Source organism: Eschrichtius robustus, chromosome 8 (genome assembly GCF_028021215.1).
Source record: "Eschrichtius robustus isolate mEscRob2 chromosome 8, mEscRob2.pri, whole genome shotgun sequence".
NCBI classification, from domain to species: Eukaryota; Metazoa; Chordata; class Mammalia; order Artiodactyla; family Eschrichtiidae; genus Eschrichtius; species Eschrichtius robustus.
In genome coordinates, this window is record NC_090831.1 from 57,078,826 (window position 1) to 57,102,025 (window position 23,200).

Consider the following 23,200-nt stretch of genomic DNA (forward strand, 5'->3'; position numbering starts at 1 on the left):
TTCTTCACCACTATTGCACTTCGATTACAATGATTCCTTCCAAAATTTGGTCTTCAAAAACCTCACTCTCCAGATTCATTTCCTAGAATCCACTAGTTTTAACAGCCTGATTTATGTTCTTGTAAGATCGTACTTAAAATTTTTTAGGCAATGAGAAATTTATAATCGATTTTCAATTTTATGTTTTCTAATGACCTCTTTTGAGAATTAACATACAAGTCTCCCTGTTTACCTTATCAAGGTTTTAGGGCTCTCTGCGAATCAAACTGAACCAGGTACAGGAAAGATGGTTGCCGGCATTTAAAACCAGTTTAAAGTTAATTAAATAGGTATGTGGAGAGAAGGGACACTTCACCCTTAGAAATGTCAGGCGAGTTATAAATAGTGCTCTGCAACTCATTGGTTACCCATGGTTTATAGAAACACCCTATTCTAGTTCACTCTTTCCAATCTTGTGGTTTTCATAGTCCTATTATGTATACTGACAAGCTCTGGCATAAATATATTCAGGAAGAAAACTGTAATTTCCTTCCTGATCCAAAATATTCATTATAAGAACTGTAGCAAACAGAGAAAGCCTGGCTAAGTAATACAAATTATAATACTGAACCACAGAGTGAAAATAAAATTTTCTGTGTTTATTTCACAAGACTAATCAACTGCTCCAGACTCTATTAAAAGAGATAGGGAGACAGAGAAAGTTGGACAAGAAAACCTCCCTTTTGTTAATGCCCTGTAAAAAAGCAATTCTCTCATTTCTGAGAGGCTCTATGTGGAATACTGATAGCCCCACCTTCGCTTCAGTCTAGGTGTTCTGATCACCAGAAATGATCCATCATCATGGGAAACAGAGAAAAAAAAAAAAAAGGTTAAAAGACCTTAAAAGCCCCAATATACCACCATTTCTTGATGGGAGAAGTGAATCTGCCAAAGATAAGCAAAGGCATAAAGTATCTACAATAGGATCCAGAGAAAGCAACATCAACTTCTTTTCCTCTATTGCTGATGATATGTATGAATAAAACACTCTTACTTCTGCTAGAGTTCTTCTGACAACTGACTTAACACCTGGGAATGGAAACAGACATGTTTTCTATGAGAGTTTAAACCCGTCAGGAAAGAGAAGAAGATTGGTTGACCATAAAAGCCTAGGGAGTCTTCAGAGTCTTATATTAGACATCCATTCCTGCTCCCTTTGGGACCACTACTCCTATGCTAGGTTCCATAGGTGGCCAGTTCCTGGTAGGGCCAGCTCATCTAAGCCAAACTAGAAAGTTAAATCATTCCTTTGATTCTACAGCTAAGGTTCTCAAATTATAGGAAGCATTAACAGTTACTTTGGAATTTATCCAAGATGCAGATTCTTGAACCCTACACCACGAACATTTGATTCAAGAGGGGCTCATGACTGCGCTTATAACAATTATCTCCATGTCATTATGATAAAAATGGTTTGTGGTTGTTATTCTTGGAAAAATTCTAGTCAGTGCTTTGTAACTCAGTCATTTCGGCTACAGGGGGTCCAATTGTTAAGACCACCAAAAGCGTATTCTCAAAAACTGTTCTTGGAGAAGAAAAAGGGATGTAGCGTGAGCAGCTTTTATACACTGCCTAAATCGGAAGAGTGTTGGGGGAAATCTTGTTACTTGAAACTGGCTGGATACATATTCAGACGGGACTATTATGTGAAACATATGTCCTCAGATGGGGAGAGCTCCCTTTATTTTGAGAGAGATCTTAACAAAGAATTTTAAGTAGAGGACATAAAGTCAGGATTATTTTAATTGTGGCGTAAGCCCTAAGGTTTGATGGAGCTGTTTTTATGGATGCTACTGTGCCTGCCATAGTATTTTCTTTTTCCCCAGAAGGAACACATGAAGATAATAATTACCTCCATTTAGTCATAGCCATTTCAGGACATCCCACTGCTTATAATCAGAAAATGAGGTACTCTCCTTGCTTTAGAATGTCTGTTTTCAGACGTGCTCAGCTTGCCAGGTGTAGTACAAGAAGACTTAAAAGAACCACAGAGTAACAAAACAATTGACCTATATTTAAAAAAAAAAAACTGTATTCTCATAATTTGATGTCCTGAAGCTTTTTGTGATATCCTTTGATTGTGTTTACATTATTTGATCTTGACTGAATGAAAAGCGTCTGGATTTTTTCCAGGAGCAAATTTCTGAATGGGATTGGAATAGTGTGCATCAAGGTTAAAGTGTGATTAAAGGGGAGATTACATTATTATCATTCAGAATAGTTTACTATAGATCAGACCAGCAGATAGTAGGTAATAGCATTCAGATGAGAGTACTAAGACACTGCCCAACTTCTAATTTCACCAAAGGGGAAAAAACTATTCTGGGTCTATTCTGAAGCCACGCTTGGGGTTCTGAGAGAAAATGAATCAACACCTGGGATATATACTCATTGGTTACTTTCCCAGATCATTTTCTCTCTCACAGAACTAAGAACACAAACTCATGTAATGTTATACGTCAATTATACCACAGTAAAAAAAGTTCAACATTTTTTAAAAAAAGAGCACAACGTTTTCTAGTTTGGGAGGCTACTTCTCATCTTTAAAAAGAAACTTCTGGCAATTATCACTCAGTGCCAAGGTACTATCTTTTTCAGTGTTTTTGTTTGTTTTGTTTTGTTGTTGTTGAAATGTCTACTTATGCTGACATCTCAAGAGCATCTGAGGTTTGTGAAGGAAATTTTTGAAACCCACAAAGCTACAATTGTGACACTTAAAAGGTCAACACATCGAAATTATTTTCAAATGCTACCATTGATAAGAGAATTAACCTAATCTGATCAATCATGAGTGTTTCATAAAAACAAAAATTAATTCGATTTTATTCAGTGAAAAGACTAATTGCACCCAGTTATATGTCTTGGAATTGGCTAAATTTCATTAATTTCTGCCCTTCCCCATGCATACTGTAAATACATTAATGCATCCACCTACTAATTCATTCATTCAGTTCGAAATTCCATTATGTCATCTAGAAACTTTATTTCAACAGCACAGCTTTGTCTGAGGAGATATGGCAAAGTTGGATATAAAAATAGATGATCTCTCACCCTAAGAGTCCCAGTAATGGCAAATGAAGTAACACATTGAATTCCATTTTTGTAGTAATATGAGGTTCAAAACTGTTCTTTTGTTCCATTATTTCTTTTCTTCATTTACTTGTCCAACTCGGAGCAAAATTCCCTTTTTTCAATCCATTTTTCTTCTGGAGGGTTGAGAGACTATCAAAATGCTTTGCAAAATAAAAGGTTTATTCCCGCTACTATTATGAATGTGTAGAACTACAAAACCTTTTCTAAATAAAGATGAAATATGATGGTCGTTGAAGGTAAAGCTGCATCTACTTTAATATGTAGTGGTTTATGATTCGTTATACTTAACTGAGAATAAAACCACATTCAGCCTTCAATCACAATTATCCATGATTGGCTCCATTAATTTCAAAAGGACTGAACCCAATTCTTGTAAATTATTCTGCGGCACTTTTGGATTTGTGCCTGAAAGCTCTGACCATAGCAGGTTCCAAACTCAGTTCACCAGGCTAAACCAGCCTTGCGTAAAAGCAAGCAAATGATGGCCTTAGTGTTGTGATTGAAGAGAGACTAGCACAGCTCCTTGACTCCAGAATATGGGCTGCCATCCTCCTTTCCAAATATGCATTCTGAAAAAATGTAGATTAGGGAGTTTTTATTAGTTTTTTGTTTTTTTTTTTTTTAATACTGACAAGAGGCATGGAACTTTGAGTCATTCACCAGTCTATATATCTATTTATCTTGCCTGCTTAGCCACAAGACGGAAGTCATTCTCTAGTAAGGATGAATCTTCATGGGCTATTCTTTCCTAATACCTCACTAATAATTTGGCCTTGAGCAAATAGGGGGCTACTCATTTAACTCTTTGAGTAGGTAACACCTGTACATGGCTTAAAAATAAATAACCAAAATTATTCAACGAAAAGTCTAGTCCCGTTTATCCAGCTGGCGTCAGTTCTCCAGGCCACATAATCACAGCTACTCTACTATATGTTTCTTACATGTTTTTCCAGAATTACCTTATGTGTGTAAGGGCAAATATGTACATAGATTATTAATATTTCTTTTTGTAAAAGTAGTTTATTACATACACCATGTTGCATCTTGCTTTTTTCATTTAACTATATATGGTAGGGAACTTTCCATATCAGTGTATAGAGAACATTCTCACATGTTTTTAATAGACACAGAGAAGTCCATTGAATTTAATCAACTCTCTACTGATTGACAATTGAGATTGCTCCTCTTGTATTGTTACTAACAATGCTAAAATAAATAATTTGACACATAGATCGTTTTGCACACTTGCAGCTATATGTGATAAGTTCTCCAATGCAGGATTACTGAGGCAAATGAGATATACAGGTATGCTTGTATATCTATATGTGTGTGTATGTGTGTAATATATATGCATATATATATATATTATTTTGATAATTGTTGACAAGTTCCTCCCAGTAGAGTCTGTATCAATTTATCTTTCCACAAGCAATGTATGACAATCTGGTTTCCCATATCTTTGCCAAGATTATCAAACTTTAGGATTCTCACCAATCTGATAGATTGAAAAAAATGTATCTGAGTTCATTTGAAATTACATTTCTTTCACCGTAGATGAAGTTGAGCATTTTCGCGTTTAGCAGTCATTTGCATTTTAGGGAAGTATCTTTTCGTATGCTTTGCCTGTTTTTCTGTCAGATTGTTAAATCTTTTTCTTACCGATTTCCAGGAGTTCACTTTAATTTAGGGAGATTAGTCTTTTGTTTATATACTGCAAATATTTTTCCCAGTTTGTCACTTTAAACTTGTTTATAATTTTCTGCCATGTAGCAAATTTTTGCTTATTTTCTTGCTTTAATTTTTGAACAAATCAGTCTTTTATTTCATAGACTTTAATCATAATTAAAAGGTCTTTGTAACTTCAAAGTAATAAAAGAATTCCTCTTTCTTCTAGTATTTTTAGGATTTAGTTTTAAATTTAAATCATTAGTACATTAGGCTATTACCCTGTCATATGGTGTAAAGTGTATATATCTAGTTTCATTTCTTTTTCCAGATGAATACACGGATGTCCAAACACCACTTACAAAATTGTTTTTTCATAAATGTTTAGAGACGACATTTTATTATATACTAAATTTCATATACATTCTATTTCTAGGCTTTATAATTCTATTCTTCTGTTCAGTTTTTCTGTTCATGTGTCAATGTCATTCTGTTTTAATTATTGAGGGTTTATAATATGTTTTGATATCTGATGCTAACATTCACCCTCATTGCTCATCTTTGCCAGAGTTTTACTGACAAAGTTTAGGTATTTATTCTTTTATATTAATTTTTGGATCATGTTTCCAGTTAAAAAATTGATCCTTTTGTTGTTTTTATTGAATTATGTTAAATTAACAAATTAGATTAGAAAGTACTAGCATAATTTTTATGTTAAAGCTTTTTATCCAAGATCATGTATTTTTCCATTTGTAAAAATATTCTATTACCTTATTTTTTAATGTTTTTAGGGTTTATTTTATTCATTAAAACTTGTATTATAAATGTATTTTTAAGAATTTTATTATTTCTTATTGAAAATGGGATTTCTTCCCTTACAGCCTCCAGTAGGATGTTGTTTGTTTACCTTAATTTATTAGTTTCCATATATTAATTTGTGCCTTGCTACCTTACTAAATCATCTTATTTTTTGTAGTGAATGTTAGAGTTGATTCTCTTGGAAATTTCATGTGTTAATCATACTGTCTGCAAACAATGATATTTTTAACTCCTCTTTTCCAATTTTAATACCTTTAATTTCGTTCTACTACCCAATTGCATTATCTAGTTGTGTAGTAGCTCCATTCCAATATTCAACAAAAGTAGTGATACTGGGCATACTGATTATCTACGTGACTTATTGCTGCTGGTGTTGACTATGGTCACCTGACTGAGGTAGTGTTTGTTAGATCTCTCCTCTAAGTTACTCTTTTTTCCCCCCCTTTTCATATGATACTCTTTGGAAGGAAGTCTTTATGTGTGGACCACACTTAGGGAGTGGACCACGCCTCTGTGAGAGTGAGTTATCTACATAAAATATTTGGAATTTTTCTGCATAGATTTGTCTCTTCTCCATAGTTATTTATGTATTTATTTATCCAATCATTTATTTATATCAGTACAGCCCCATGAATATTTATTGTACTCATTGGTCACAATCTAATACTATTTTATTTATTTTGTTGCTCAAATTGTTCCAGCTTGAATCATTGGGAGCTCTTTCAATTGGCCTCTCTATCCCTCTGGCAAACCTCAGTCAGTGTGGGTTTTTTGTTTGCTTTTGAGTATCTCCATACTTTCTGACACTATAGTATGCTCCTAGCCCGTATCATATATTTTCTGCTGCATTCCAAGGAACAGACATTTCTTTAAGGATTTGTGATTCCTTTTACTGGAAGACAGTTTTAGAAACCAAGAGCCGAGTGATAGGTGTGTTCTTTGCTACTAGTATCATTACATCTAGGCCCTCTCAGCTGACAGCAAGAAAACGTGTGTATACTAATGTGTATATGCACAGACCTATAAATAGTTCTATATGTAGCTATATTTATAAATATTAAGTTAAAAATTACTTCACACTGCTATCTACAATGCTAATCTGTTACCATATGGATCATTCTAGGCTGTTCCCCATGCTTATCTATAAACTCGCGCTCCAATACTAAGAAACCTGTCTCCCACTGTCCATCATCCATTTAATTTAATTGTTCAATTTTAGTATACATATATAGTAGGATCAGAATTGTTAATCAGTAACCCTGTAGGAAACAACTTTGTCCGACAGAGTATGGTGCTTATATACAGTTTCTTTTGCCTTTACTTACTCAGGTCAGTATCTTCTCCCTCACCTCCTTCAGGGAAACCATTTCATACATTCGTTTTTATACCGTAGATTGCTTTGTCACGTTCTGCATTCCATCCTGTGATTCCATGACCCTTGAAATGATTTTTTAAATTTGCGTGCATTAAGGTTTATTCTTTGTGCTGTGAAGTTCTGTGAGTTTTGACAAATGTGTAGTGTCAGGTAACCATAATTACAATGTAATACAGAAGAATTTCACTGCCTTAAAAATATCCCCTAGTCACCTATTCAACTTCCTCTACCTTCCCCCAAACGCTGGAAACTACTGAGCTTTTCACTGTCTCTTTTGTTTACTTTTTTCAGGATGTCATATAATTGGAATCATATGGTATGCAGACTTTTTAGACTGGCTTTTTTCATTTAGCAATATACATTTAAATTTCATACATGTCTTCGAGTATCTTGATACCTCATTTATTTTTTATCGCTGAATAGTATTTCATTGTATGGATATACCTGGTTTATCCATTCACCTATTGAAGGACACCTTGGTTGCTTCCAGTTTTTGTCAGTGATGAACAAAACTGCTATAACGTGGCAAATTAGATGAGTAAATACCTAAAGGCACAATTGTTAGAACATATGGAAAGACTATGTAAGGACTTTGTAAGGACTGCCATGGCGTCTTCCAAAGTAGCTGTACCATTTTCCACTCCTATAAGGAATGAATGAAAATTTCTATTGTTCCACACTACCAGCAACTTGTATTTCCAGTTTATTTTAAATTTTAGCTATTCTAATAGCTGTGTAGTGGTATATCATTGTTGTTTAAATTCATGATTTTTTAACAGTAAATGATGTTGAATATCTTTTCATACGTGCCATCCTTAGATCTTCTTTGGATAGATGTCTGTTAAGATCTTTTCCCCAAGTGTTAATTCAGTTGTTTGTTTTTTATTGTTGATCATGTTTTTATTTCAACCTATTTCCTTCCAATATTTTTCCAATGATGATTTGCATCAATGTCTTTATTATGCCTATTTTCTTAATTCCCAACCCAAAATTAGTCAGATTCTTCCAGATAATAGTGTATCATGCTCAATTCTAGATCTAGTTAACTAAAACAAAACACAGAAAATTTAGGGACAATTAGGATTTCTCTTAAGAGAAAAATCTGTTAGCAATGACAAAAGACACTGGGTAGAATAAGCTTAAAAATTATGAAATAGTGATCTCTATTTCTGTGAACCATTAGAGACCAAACAGCCCTGACACTTTGAACTTATGTTATGAACAAGGACTTTGTGTTTCTCCCTTGAAGAGCACTTTATTTGGCTTCGTATTTGTTGGTATCTCACTGAGAGTAATTAAGGGGAATATCACTGCTTCAATGAAGAGCTCCAAAATGAGTAGGCCTGCTGGCAAAGCACAGGTGAACAGATTGAGTGCAATTCCAGACCATGAGAGCACATTGGAGTCACCTGCGAAGATTAAAATATTGATGCCTGAGTCCCAGCCTGGAGATCCTGATTCTTTTTTTTTTTTTTTTTTTTTTCCTGATTCTTAATTGGCCACGGAATCAGGAATTTTAAAAGCTAATAAGCAGCCAGGTTTGAGAATCACTGCTTTTGGACAGGCTTTCCAACTTGATAAACTGTCCTCATTTTACACATATAATTGATACTGGTACTGGAGTCACTAGAGAAATGGGATCCCAAAAGAAAAGAAGCCCATGACAGAGAGGACATCCTTAGGAGTCTAGCCAGGTGTCATATAAGAAGTCAAAATCATATCAGCACAGTGTCAGGGAGACTATGAACTACGTTGGCATACTAGCATTTTGTGAGCTAAACTACAAAATAATCCTGTTAGAGACTTCAGTTATTATTCTTTAACACGTGATTGAAGTAGAGTAAAAATGTGCAAGAACTGATGGTAACAAAACAAATCATCAAACTTTTAATCCAGGTACAAGGAGAAATATACCATTTTAATCAGAGAGATTTCTTTTGAATCAATTTCTCAACACTTATTATTTTTTGTGTGTTTTCCTAATAGTTTTTCTATATGTTTTAAAGAAACTGATTAATTTTGATGAAACTGTATAAATCAGTAAATGTTACCAAAGCATTAAGTTCAATTTGTGGTTCATCTCATTATCTTGAAGGGGAGAAAAGTACCATTCCTATTTTTGAATGTGTATATCTTCTGTAATGGCTAGTGAATTTCAGTGAAAATTAATTCACCTGAGGTGGTTAAATGTTACGTGAGAAAAATTTTAATAAGCTGTGTTAAAATAAGATTGGCCCACTGTCTTTCATACTCCCATCTGCCCAGCACTTGCTTGTTCTCCTAGCCAGCTGATAGAACCATTGCTTTTATCTGCTTCCATTGCAACCATGGTTCCCAAATTTTCGATTACATAATTTAAATAGAAATTCTACAATAGCCTTTTTTCTCTCAGTCCTTTCGCAAGATAAGCTTCTTGGACAGAAAGAAATAGTAATAAGGAAGTCATTAACTAGCATCTAGGTCAGGGCTGAAGGAGAAAGAGAGAGAGATTGAGAGAAAGGGAAAACCAGTGAGAGAGAGAGAGAAAGGGAAAACCAGAAAGGAAAGAGGTTTTCATTCATTTTAGGAAAGTTTTAACAAATCTTTTCCTCTTTACCTAGCAGAGTGTCTCTCCCTCTCTCTATTCTCCCTATTATTAGAGAAATTGAATACATTCACATATGTTCTGATTGCTTTACATTACTGAAATTATTTATACCAACTTACTTTATAGTTTCACTTTATTTCCATTCATTTTTCAAACTTTCCTGACATCTGTTGGTTCAGTCTTTATTGTCGTTGTTGTATTTTTTTCTCCTTACTTTTATTTTTCTGGTCTTTGATATTTTAATGCTCAAATTTAAACTTCTACTTTTCCATCAATATCTGGCACGTTAGTGCCTCTAGTACTCTGCCAAATGATACAAGAATCTTAGAACATTTTACTTACATCGTCTTTACCTCTAACCCACCATCTCTCATGCCACCATCACCTGGGATATTCATTCTAAACTGATATTATTTTTTCTAATCAATACATTTCTATTTAAAATATTTCCTGTTTTGCTTTATTTTGTGCTCTTGCTACTATATTTCTTTCTTAACTCATGTCTTCCCCTGTTTGTTTTCCTGAAGAACAACTTCTAGTTCTTTTAACAGCTTCTAATTCTTTTAGACACTGTCATGTGAAATAATGTTTTGGAGCCTGTATTAGTTTCCTATTGCTGCTAGAACAAATTACCATAAACTTAGTGGCTTAAAATAACAGAAATTTGTTCTGTCACAGTGCTGGGAGGCAGAAGTCTAAAATGGGTCTGCAGGGCTGCATTCTTTCTGGAGGCTCCAGGGGAGAATCCCATTTCCTTACCTTTCCAGTTTACAGAGGCTACCTACGTCGTTTGCCTCATGGCTCTCTTCCCCCATCTTCAAAGCCAGCAGTGTAACCTCTTCAAATACCTTTGTCTCTGTGTCTTCATGTAACTTTCTTTGGACCTTCTTGTGTTCCTCTTAAGGGACCTGTGATTACATTCAGCAACCTACCTGATCCTACATTTAGCACAATGATCTCCTCTTCTTGAGCTTCTTAATTTAATCACATCTGCCCAAGGCTTTTTTGCCATATAAGGTAACATTCGTGGATTCTGGGGATTAGGATTTGTGTATATTGGGAGCCATTATTCAGCCTACCACAGTTCTTTTGCCCAAATGAGCACATCTCTTTGTAATCTCTTGTGTAATTGAGAGATTGGCTGAATGTACAGCACAAATTCAAGTTATTCTTTCAAAATCTTGTATTTTAATATCTTCTTTTAGGCTGTTAGTGTGAAAGGTGGAGTCATCCTTGTGAGGAATTGATTTTACTGTTACATTGATTATCTTTGGTGCATCAAGTCTTCAAATTCCATTAATGGAGGGCTGTGGTTACCTGAACTTTTTCAGTGTCAGTGCCTCACCCTCAGCTTTCCATTGTCCCTGCTCAGTTCTAGAAAAGTTATCAGTCTGTAGTTTATTCACTTTTTCTTACTGTTAAGGTGGTATTGCTTTAGGCTTTCTACGTCCTAAGCAACAGCAGAAGCCTCCATGGACCTTTCATTAAGAAAACCCACTCAAAATATAGAATGCTATTTCCATAACAGCCCCATTTCATTCTACAATGAGTCACAGCCTTAGTTATCTATTGAATTTAATCTAAATTGAAATCAAACAAATTCCACTTGGAGGACTTAACTAGTTTTATTACATAGTTGCCCTTGATACCCTATCATTAGATTGCTTCATTTATATAACTTCCTAGTAAGAGCAAAGCAAATAATTCTCCCTGGATTAAAATTAAAATTAAGCAAATAATTCTCCCTACCTTCTCAGAAATAAAATTATATTTTCTCATGTAAAATTGTATATCTAATTCAGGATAGAGATAGAGATATAGATATCCAGCTATCAGTTTTACTTTTTTTTTTTTTAACTAATTTGTTTTTCACTTGTTTCATAATTTCTGTAATGTGGGTCAGTATTCTGCATCCTGGATAAAGTTATGTTGAACAAAAATAGTATCTTGAAATACTATAACAGACTCCTTATATGGTAAGGTACACTTAATTTTAGACTGTGATACAGTCAACTAATCTTATAATTACTTTTATTACAACAAAAATTAACAAATGGCAAGGGTAAAGAGTGCAATTATAGATGATGAAGTGTCATTGAATGCTTATGGTCGGATCTGCTAGCATAATGCAGTCTGCACTAACACTGAAAAATCCTTTTGAAAAGCATTCCCATTATGTAATTAGAAATAAATTAACTTAGACACTTAATCAAGCCTGAGATTTTATGTGTGATTTGTGACCTTGGTGTGTGACCTTGAGTAAGTCACTAAACCTGTCTGGACCACTCATTTCCCATGTGCAAACTGCAAGGGCTGAATTAAGTCATCTTTTAAGATCCCTTGTGGTGCTATGACTTGGGGTAAAGTTAACCAGTAAAATAAAAGATTATTTACTGCTTTTTTGTGCTTTTACTCTTTTCTGTAAACTGTGATGGCTAAACTCAAGCCAGGATTCCTTAAAGCCGCCTCAGAATTGCATGATTTTGTATACTTCCCATTACATGGGTCTACTTTTTTTCAGGTTACAGTTTTCTCTAAGGAGTGTGGATTTTGGATACCCGTCAGAAGTATTTACACTGCAGGCCTGCTTGAGAGTGGAAAAACATTGTTGGATTCCCTTCCTACTCTACCTTCCCCCTCCCCAAATTTCTTAGAGGTACAATAGGAAGAAGCAATTTTATTGCGCTTAGTTTTTCCAACCAAGTGAATGGAGAGTTAGGTTGGAGAGCTCTGCTTATGGTCCTGAGGTCCCCTTGGGCTTTGTTGTGAATAAATAATTGCAATGTTTATAGATTTCAAAAAGATCCAAGGAACACAAAACTGCACTGCTTTCAAATTATTTCAATAATGAGTTCTGGGTGAATGGACTTTCAGGGTGAATAATGGGTTAGTCAGGGAAGCAGGAGTAAGACATGCTGAAGCTTTGATTTGGAGCTTGGAAGCACTGAGAGGCACGGAACTGGTCCAAACTGGAATGACTTGAGCATAACCTTGAAAGGTCTGAGATGGGATCAGTAAGAAAGAGTCCATAGGAGGACAAGATCATCTAGACTTAGAACACAGAGAGGGGTGAGAAGTAGTCACTCAGAAGTTGCTTTTTAAGGCTTCTGAAAATTCTGCACATATTCACATTTTATAAAGTTCTGAGTTTCTATCTGCTCATGGTTTTATGGTATGAAAATTATTCTGTTAGATCTATTTATATGGTATGTCGACCCTTTGTCTGTTATATACTTTCTGAATATAATCCCAATTTAATTTTTTGCCTTTGAGAGTTATGATATTTTGTACTATCAAAATTATAATTGTATGTGTTAGTATTTGTAAGTATTTTCCATTTTGGTCTGTGACTTTGCTGCTATGTTTAGAAAATCCTTCCCACGTCTCTAAAATCATATAAATCTTTTACTTTATCATCTCCTACCCCATTTTTTTTTTATACATTTAACTGTTCAAACTGCTTTGTAGGCATTTGGTGTATGATGTTAGGGAAGATTAACAAATTGTCCCAATTACATTTATTGAATAAATAGTTCTGATCTTTTCCCCATGAATTTGAAAGGTCATCTATATTATATACCAAATTCTTATATATCTTTGTGGTCCCTTATCTGTCTTGCTGCATCATTGCTTGCTTTCTAATCATTTTGTTCCCCTGTATGGAAAGTTCCCTGCGAAGGTAAATTTTTCTTACCTATTATTTTTAATCAAATTTTGTTGGTGCTTCCCACAAGCATATTACTTATTTCAGATAATCCTTAGAGTATTTTGATGTGTATATTTTAAAATCTATTCATGTGTATAATATTCAGTTAAAACCACTTATATTATTAGTTCTGACTTGAGATAGCAACATTTAAAAGAAAAATCAAATGAAAACAAGCTTAACCATATTCAGGTTTTCTTTGCTAATCTGAAAGTCCTTATTAATGAGTTTATTATTTTACTTATATGGTTTACTTCCAGCAAAAGTATGCACAAATGGCCCTAAACGTTTGTCTCCAAATTAAAGAATTGATCCCTTTCTGATAACCAAAATGTGTAATAGTGTGGAACGGGTAGATGACTTCATGCAGCTGCTTTTGCAAAGCAATTATGTCACCAATGTGCTTATTTACAAGCAATTACATACCACTGATAGCTTCATCCCGTTGTGTTCTTCTGACATTTCTGGTAGAATGAGGAGGCAGCTATTTTACCTGACACAGTTTGAGAAGTACAAAGAATATCTCTACGGAAAAAACATCTCCCTGTCTGATGCCTTCCCTTTTTATGTGTGTTATATTCCCTTCCTGTAGCAGAGCCCATTGATTTCTAATTATTGAGTATGAATGAATGTACAGTACAGCCATACCAGTGAATGTACCATACCACTTTTCTCCTGAGAAAATAGGAAGGGATAAGAAGACAGTGAAAGTAGACAGGAGGAACAAAACTCTAAATTCATCTACTTCATCATTTTGCCTGGCGGTAAAACAGATTCAAGTTTTGCTTAAATTCCACAATCACCTATATCAACTTTGCACAAAACTTTCTTTAGAGTTTGCATTTTTATCCCTTACTATTCTAGAATCAGGTATTTTCCTTTTCAGCTTTTGATGGGAATGTAAAATTTTCAAGCTTCCCTGGAGAAAGTGTCATGAGTGAACTATAAACTAAAAACTAGGAGTTCTCTTATCTTTGGATATGAAATAATTGTTATTCTTTTCCTTTTCAGTTTCTTCTGTGTGGCATATGTGGAATATTGTGCGCCAAAAAAAAATCTGGACTTGTCGTAAGTTTTTGCCTTGTTTGTATTGTGCATTGAAGTGTTTGAAATGTAAGAACTCGAAAAGGGAAATGATGACTAGCCAACTTTCATACCCTGAATGTTACTCATTTAGGATAAAAAGAAGACTGACAAATAAATCCTGGCTTTTTTCTTTTCAAAGAAAACCATCAAGATTATTATAGACTGTGACAAAAGTAAAAGAAGGAGAAGCTTTGATATACTCTTTAAATACATGAATCTGCAACCCTTAATGACTGCTGTGGATGGCAGTCTCCACTTTTCGTTTATAGATTCCCAGACACTCACAGGAATCCTTCATTGAGCTGAAAAAGACAGAGCTTGAGTTCATGGGAAATTTAACTGTTTAGATATGGAGCTGGGCCTAAAGATTACTAGCCTTGACTGTGAAGTTAATTTTGCAAAGCAGCAAAACAGCTGTGTTGTTACAGTTGTAGTTAATTCCCAAAGTTTTTTAATTTAATTTTATTTTATGACTGTGAATGCAAATGTAAGCGTTCTCAGAAGTTTTATGGTACTGCTGTGGGTTTGGGGGGTTGCGGAATACACTCCCAGTTCACTCTGATATTGGCTGGAGGAGGATTTCTGCGTGCTGCAGTGTGGATTCCCTACTGCCTTTCATGACATTTTTTGAGAGTTAGAAAGTAGGAAAAAGCATGTTTATTTTATTGAGGACAATAGGAAATATCACAGACCTTTATAAGGTGGCAAAATTAATACTGTACATGGACCCTAGAAAGTGGTCTTTGAGACTGAAAAAAGGAGAAGGGGACCAGGATACCAGGGAAGGGGAAGTATTGCAGTCATTTGTTCAACTCCTTTTTCTAATCACAGTTTTCTTTGTGAGAATACTTATTGTGACAAAAAGGATGAAGCCCCCATTGCTTTAGATATGTGAGATGTAATTTTTAAAAATTACATTAAGGGAAACCTTTGGATAAAAATTTTTTTGGAGGCTTGTAATTTGCATTTGTAATTCTCCCATCACTCTTTACTATGGTTTGCTTGCTTTCTTTCTACACTTTTCCTCTATCAAGACTCTTCATGGCTATATAGTAGCAATTTCTTGGAACATGGATGAAAGAAAAGGAAAGGAATAAAGGAGAGAAGGAACAAAAGAAGGAAGGAAGGAAAGAAAGGGGGAGGGAGGGAGGGAGGGGAAGTAATGAAAAGGGAGGGAGAGGAGAGGGAGAAAGGGAGAAAGGAGGAAGGGGGAGGGTCGGGTCGGGGAGGGGAGACATCTAAGTCCGTCTGGGCTGCTGTAACAAAGTACCATAGACTGGGTGGCTTACAAACAACAGAAATTTATTTCTCACAGTTCTGGAGGCTGGAAGTCCCAGATCAGGGTGCCAGCATAGTTGGGTTCTAATAAGACTCTCTTCTGGGTTGCAAATTTCTGGCTGTGTTCTCTCGTGGCAAAAGAGGGAAGCGGGCTCTCTAGAATCTCTTATAAAAACAGGGACCCCATTCATGAGGGCTCCACTGTCATGACCTAATTATCTCCCAAAGATTCTGCCTCCAAATACTATAATATTGGGGATTAGGCTTCAAATATGAATTTTGGAGGGACACAAACATTCAGTTCATAGAAGAAGGGAAGGGAAGGGATTTTTTTAAAGGCCACTAGTGTCTTTTCTGTTTTCCTAATTTTCTTAAAAGTTATAAAAAAAAAATTATAAGATCTAAGCTTTTTAGAAACTAGCATCCACTTTATCCTCCTGTACCATCTGAGGTTCCCATAGATGACGTTAACTGTCTAAGATTCTCTACCCTTTAACCAAATTGTGTGAAAATTTCTCCACTCCAAATATCTCTAAAGTCTAGAATCTCTAGTCTGGTAAGATTTAAAAATAGTATATGGTTATAAACTTGGTACAGATTTTAAAGTTTTAATTCCTGGGTGAGAATGTTCTGTCTGCACATGTTAATGAAGTATCATGCCTTTAAGGAATTAATGGCAATAACATCAGGAGAGATAGTGTTTTCCTGTAATAGTCTATTAAATTTGTTATTTATTTTATTAATTAACAGTAATTCATTATTTGAAGGCTAGAATGTAATATCTTTCCGTATTTTCTGGGAATGAGTAAACACCAAAATATATTCCCAAGAAACAGCATGTCATTTGAATATACTTTAAAAGGAAATATAACTGATTGATTCTATTTGAAATTGGGAGCTACAGTTTCCCACTTGGGATGATTCGTTGATTTGGTAATTGACATTCAATGCTATATTTCATCAACCATTAGAAGATTATACTCATCCATCACTGGATTTTCAGTTTTGGTGATAAGTACAGAAAGACAGACACAAGCAGGAATGCTGAATTAAGTTAGAGAAACAAAACAAACTACCTGTAGTTCTTTCTGCCCATTGTTCTATTTCATACATCCATGGCCTTACCCTTTGCTGGGAACTACATGCACTTAGCCTAGACGAACTGTTGTCAAGGAGGCCTTGTCTGAAACCCCTGGTTGGGCTACGTTCCCCTCCTCCGTACTCCAAGGGCTACCTTTCATCCTTCTTTCTTAATATTTGCCATAACATGTTGGAACGTTGGATCTTCTCTCACACAAGGCTGCAGTGTTCTCAAGGGGAATGACTATCAGCTGTTCTTTTTTTGTAATGACAACCGCTGCCTCACTCATGGCCTAACAGATGCTAGGTGCTCATTAAGTGTTTGCTAAATTCAACTAACTGTCAACAGAAAATAATACCTAATAAAGTAAAATTAAATGCTAAAGTAAGTTATGTAGCTGTTTGCCCTGTGGACTTATGCCAAAGGAGATCAGTCAAGCCCAGGAATGCTTTCTGAGGAAGTTAGGACTAGATTTGAGTCAGTCTTCCATCTAGGGAGCCAAGAAAGAAGCAAAATAGTTTCCAGGAAATGAAAATATCATTGAAATGGGAATGAACAAGCTATACTGAGGGACAAGGGAGGTGATTAGAGTAGAGACAGTGTTTCAGAGAAAAATGGAAATAGAGTTGGATAATTAAATTAGTATCACACTATAAAGTATCATCAAAGCTCATGGGAGAATTTAGACTAGATACAAATACAGAATAAAATTATTAAAGCTATTGGAATATTCAATTAAATTTATTACACATGCATAGAACATTTACCGCACAAAAGGCATTGTGCCTGGTTCTGCCAGAGATCCTATGATATTTAGGTTGAATAAAAACCCCTAGCTCTATTAACAGAGACCCGGATCAAGCGAAGAGTAGGATCAAAAGCAAAGCCACATCCTGCGTTTCTCCATAACAGTCAACCAAACAGTGGTTTTGGACTATCTATTGTGTGGTGTCACAGAGTAACAAAAGATTTGTAACATAAAGCACCAGTTCATAGAGGGTCCCTAAACTATCTGTTGGGAAAATAGATACTAAAACAAGAAAATTCTTATAAATGAAAAAAAAAAAAAAAAAGGAGTTGACTAAATTCCCTAAGCTCACACAGCTAGAGAAGTACAGAGTTTTGAAGCTCACTGGAACTAATGACAGTTCAGGGAGAAGACATTTAAATATTGGGGCTGAGGGGGTGGGAATTAACAGTGAAACCGTAATCTGAGTCAAAAAAATCTGGATTCAATTCCTAAATTTGAGTGTTAACTGATCATCATTCATTTTCCAAATGTATATCACCTCTCAGAGGATAGCTTGGTGGGTTAATTGAAATGCATAGCAGCATGCAATAGACATTAGATATTATTTAAATCTGAATCTACCTAGAAGTACCTAGAAGATAAATTTTGCTTACTTCAGAGTTTTCATAAGATGTATCCCTGGCCTTTATATAGTCAACTATTAATTCCTGAAACACTGTGGTCTGCACCCTCTCCATTGAGTCAGAGTGCAGAGAATCTTGGTGAAAAGAGAGGCCCTGTCCTCTAAGAAGCACCAAAAGCACCTTCTCTTTATTGTAACTCAGCCATCCTTGACGTGCAGCAGGACGGTGCCGTGTGTTCCAGTCAGCTTTAACTCCCCCTCTCTTTTTCGTATCAGATGATCCTCTTTTCTGCCTGCTGCATCTGTGGACTCATTGGGGGCATCTTGAATTTTCAGTTCCTTCGGGCGGTGACAAAGAAGACCTCTTCCCTCTATCCCCTGCATCTCGCGTCCATGTCTCTTGCGTGCATTGGGATCGGGGGCTGCACCCTCTCTTCCTGGCTCACTTGTCGACTAGCCAGCTATGAACAGAGGAGGATGTTCTCCGAGAGGGAGCACTCTCTGCATCACTCTCATGAAATGGCTGAGAAAGTGAGTTTGTCCCTCTACCTCTCATTGCTGTCACACGATGAAGACTGCAGCCAAATCTAGGTGAATCAACTTGCAGCTTTAGAGGAGAATTTGAGGAATTGGATTTTATAAAAATGTGGCCTTATTGGACTAAGAATAGGAATTTAAAGTTATTTTTTCCCTGTAATTCTGGGCACGCCTATTTTTGACATAATTTTCTCTATCTATACAAAAACACAGCTCCTAAAATAGAACTAATAAAATATTGACTGTCTTATAAATATGGATTTTTTACGTATTGTATTGAGGAAAAACATAAAAAACACTCTCAACTCAATAATGTCAGTTTTAGAAATCCGATGGATTCTCCTTTCTAGCTCACCCCTTGTGCTTGTAAGTAGATGCATTTGATTATGTAAATTAGATTTTCACGCATAAAGGGGCCTTTTAATAAGGCAACAAAAAGCCCTGCCTATCCGTGCAGATATTACAATACACATAAAGCTTCATTTAATTCTCATCTAAGCTTCCTGCATATTTGGGTAGCTTTGCCTGTGTTTTAAATAATGTTCCTTGCATAATTGTTTCATGATACCCATTCAAACAAGAAGTTACATTTATTGCATCAAAGGACAAATGATATAGGGAGCTGTCTGTGTATCTTCTACATTTTGTCCGTATTTCTTAATTCAGCTCCTGCTACTGGATCTGTTAAGGAAAAGATAAAACATTTGTAAAATAAACTCACTAAGATAATGGCCACATCACATTTTACTTGATATCATGGAAATAAAATTGCATAACAACAGAATAGAAGAAAGAGTAGCAAGAGTTACAACTGCATACTTCTTTATAATGTGATTTTGAGAAAAAATATTCTGTAGTTTATGTGTTTCCCTTTCATATACAATCTATACACTCAAATAAGGAGAGTAGATGCTCTTAAATTGTTCCAAGAAAGCAAGTTTAAACAGATCTACACGTATCCTTCAAAAAAGAGTTAATAGTACAAATAGCAGGACTGGTAATTTAAAGAAATGGATTGTTAAAAGTAGGTTATCATTATATATTTGGATAATGGCTCTTTTGTGCTCTATTTTTGTACTAGTGTGATTTAGGTTTCTGTGTATATGCTTGTGCAATATTTATTGTATGATTGTTATATTTATATTAGAGATTGAGGGCTATTGAAATAACCGACTTGCCCAGCTGCCCGGTGGTGCCCCCGACACCAGAGTTACCTACAAGGTACGCTGATTTCTAGGGAGTTACCATGTTGTAATGTCACTGCAGGAAGCACTGCCTCTTCTAGGAAGCCATGATGTCAGCAGATCAGTCTGGACTGATGCTGTGATATTGTTCCTCAAAGTATTGCTTTTGTGAGAACTACTTTGAGGACCTGACATAAACCAACATGGCAAAGTCTTGCAGCTTGAAAGTTGGTTGAGTATTTAGAATATTCAGCCTGCCTGTAAGCATCCAAACACATTTCTGCTTGGATGATTTGTGACTCCTTTATTCGCTGCTACATCATGATTCTGACTCGATATCATTCACAGACCAGAGTTCTGTTTTTAATAATACATGTGTCTGATAAAGGGAAACTTTGTATCGCTCTCATGCTAAAGCTGCATGAGTAGATAACTTAAGTTTGACACTAATACAGTAAAAATTCTGTATAAAAGCTTTCTTCTTGTAAACCTATCTGATATGATACATTTCAAATTTATTTCCCATATTTTATATTTCTGAAAATAAATAGTCACCATTCTTGCTTTGGTTAAAAAATATAATAAGAAATACAGGGAGTCACACAGATATTATGGCCCAATTGCAGAAAGTATATCCATTTGCAAACAGTCACATTTGGTCCTCCCCAAATTTAAAGTATAATCTTTTGCTAAATTGGACATGCCTATCTGCAAATAAACTGAAGATACTTGACCACTTAAAAACTAATTTTCACTGTTTTTTTCCTGCCAGTGATTTTTCTGTGTCCATATTAGGGTGACTTTAGTTAAGAAGATTCTTTCTTTTTGTAAGGTTTTTAAAAACTGGATTTTTTTCTTAATCCCACAATAAAAGTTTATACCTTAATTTTTTATGGTTATTTTTAAGCTACTTTTCGAATGCAAAATTATTTTAGGAGAAGAAAAGGCATCTATGAATCTTACTTCTATAAATTCCTTAGAAAATTGTTTTTGTCCTACTAGAAGGAATAGAAATAGATGGATGAGTAAATTTTATTAAAGACCGTTTTGGAGAGATCATTTCTATTTTTCTTGCCACCAGTAGTGAGTTTTTAAATGAACGTCAAATCAGGTATCTTATCAATAAACTTACCCTCAGCCCAATAACCCCAATGTATTATCAGACCTACTTTCACAGTATATGTCTAGCAGAGACAGCCTCTCAGTTATAGTGAACCATTGCCAGACAGTAGAGGCAGGCTATTGGCGCCCAAAGAACTTCTCCACTTTTTGTCAGAGCTTTTACCCTAAACTGGTTTGAGTTTTTAGGCCTTAGGCAATTCCTCAGCACCTTATTAGGGTAGGTATAGTGGATACCCACATACAAGACTACCCTTATGGCCTGGAAGGGGCCAGGCACTTTGCATGGAGAGATGGGTCTTGATGTGAGAAGAGGAAGAGTCTTCCTAGCATATTGTCTTCTTCCTCAGCATTTTCTTGACTGTAGCTCTACCCCGTCTTCTAAAAGACACCAAAGTTTTCAAAAGCCAAGTTCCAAAATCAGACCAATTCCTACGTTCCAGCCCCTCACTGATTCTCCTAAGCAACTTTCAAAACCACCAAATCCAAGAAGTAAGCATCTATATTTTACTCCATCTCCTATATTGAGTTTTCAAAGAGAAGATACTAAAAATGAGGCATGTGATATCTTTTCATTTTTGAAATAAAGATTTGGAAGAATTTCTAAAGTTTACAGAAGCAAACACATTACTTTTTACTTTTAATTCAGCCAGACAGAAATTAGATATACCTGATAGGCTTAAGATCATTGAGAAAATAATTTATTTCAATTGGAGTCCTCTTTACAGCTCTTTTGCAAATAGGCTTGTTCAAGTGTGGAAAGATGTTTTCATCTATTTTTAGATAGTTTTGCCTAAATATTATTTATAATATGGTGCACTAACCATTATAAATGTGAATGGGCCTCACATGTCCTCATTACCTTTTACTGTGTAGGGAAGAGTTTAACGTTTAACAAAACATATGACTCCAAAGCATCTGAATTTTTCTTAAATTAACATATTTTCTAAAATTGCAAGTGAAACTTTTTATGTAAGTTCATTCTTGATATCGAAATTTCTGTTGCCTTCCCATGTAGTTTTCCTTATTAACTACTTAGTAATTGATCTCTTAAAAAGACATGTTAAGAGCTTTATTTTAATTTTTTTTTTAATTTTTATTTTTAAAATTTATTTTGTGTGTGTGTGGTTTTTTTTTTAACATCTTTATTGGAGTATAATTGCTTTACAATGGTGTGTTAGTTTCAGCTTTTACGGTTTGTTTTTTACTGTATGAGTGAAGTGTCGTGAAAAGCAATCTGTCCTACTATGAATTACTAGTGATCTTCAGTTACAGATAGGCAATCCCCTGGTGGACATTCTTCAGTTCTTCACAAAAAGCCCACACATTTTTCTATAGAGCAAAGGTAACCCCTAGAATCTGTTGGCATTTTGTTGACATGCTCAACAGAGGAAGCTTTACATTGAAAAAACTTGAGTATTTAACCATCTTCTTTCTAGGTGAGGTCTTTCCAAAACAGAGTTGAGGGCTGAGAGGGGAATCTAAGGGGGCTGAGGAGAGATTGAACTGTTGCTGTGGGTAGAAGACTTCGGTCTAACAGACTGTCACTTCAGCGTTTCATGGGTTCCAAGATGCCATGAAATTTCATTTCCTCAAATTCAGCAACAACACTAATCCTTGTCCTCCCCCAAAAGTCAGCAAGTTTTTCAATGGCTTGAAATTTCTGTTTTGTAAACCCATTAATCAAATTAATGTCTTACTCTGAAAGTGAATTTTAATTAATTCATGTTATTTTCCTAACAGGAAATGACAGACAACATGAGCAATGGAGGACCACAGCTGATATTCAATGGAAGAGTATAATCAATATTTTAAAGAACTGAACATTTTTAAAGATTTGCATGAGGCAAAGAAATACCAAAGGACTAGGAGATAAGTTAAAACAGTTCTTGAATTTGCTGTTATCTCTCCTGAGTACTTACTAAAATTATTCTTCCTCTATTTTGCCTCACTTTACTTCTTCAGCTTTTTTTTTTTTACTGGTGAAAAACTTTCCAGAAATGTTCTAGTACAGTAATTTCAACCAACTTTCCAGATTGTTCTAAAAAAGACTTTTCAGGAGAAAAAAAAAAGGAATAGATAAAATAGAAAGATTCACATTCTACACAAACACTATTTCACTAGCATGAGTGTTAGATTTGTAATGACATATTTCATATAAGTAATTAAAAAGTGCAAATATCAAGAAATAACAATAATTTATTGATGTCTTTGTTCTGAAAGACAATGGCTTCAAAGAATGCCACAATTTAAAACCT

General features: G+C 35.1%; 1 protein-coding gene across 6 annotated transcripts in view; it reads left to right on the plus strand.

Annotated features, from left to right (window-relative positions):
• The window catches only part of TMEM196 (transmembrane protein 196), a 265,704-nt gene extending 242,820 nt beyond the window's left edge, over positions 1–22,884 (plus strand). For 4 of the 6 annotated variants that reach the window (XM_068550529.1, XM_068550530.1, XM_068550531.1 and 1 more), the window contains 4 exons: positions 14,296–14,352; positions 18,379–18,633; positions 19,787–19,860; positions 22,686–22,763. In XM_068550529.1, the coding sequence (XP_068406630.1) occupies positions 14,296–14,352; positions 18,379–18,633; positions 19,787–19,860; positions 22,686–22,692 (393 nt within the window). In that variant the 3' untranslated portion in view covers positions 22,693–22,763. Of the gene's footprint in view, positions 1–14,295; positions 14,353–18,378; positions 18,634–19,786; positions 19,861–22,685 lie in introns of all 6 variants that reach the window. The other 2 variants (XM_068550532.1, XM_068550528.1) reach the window with 2 other exon arrangements.
• The last annotated feature ends 316 nt before the right edge of the window (positions 22,885–23,200 follow it).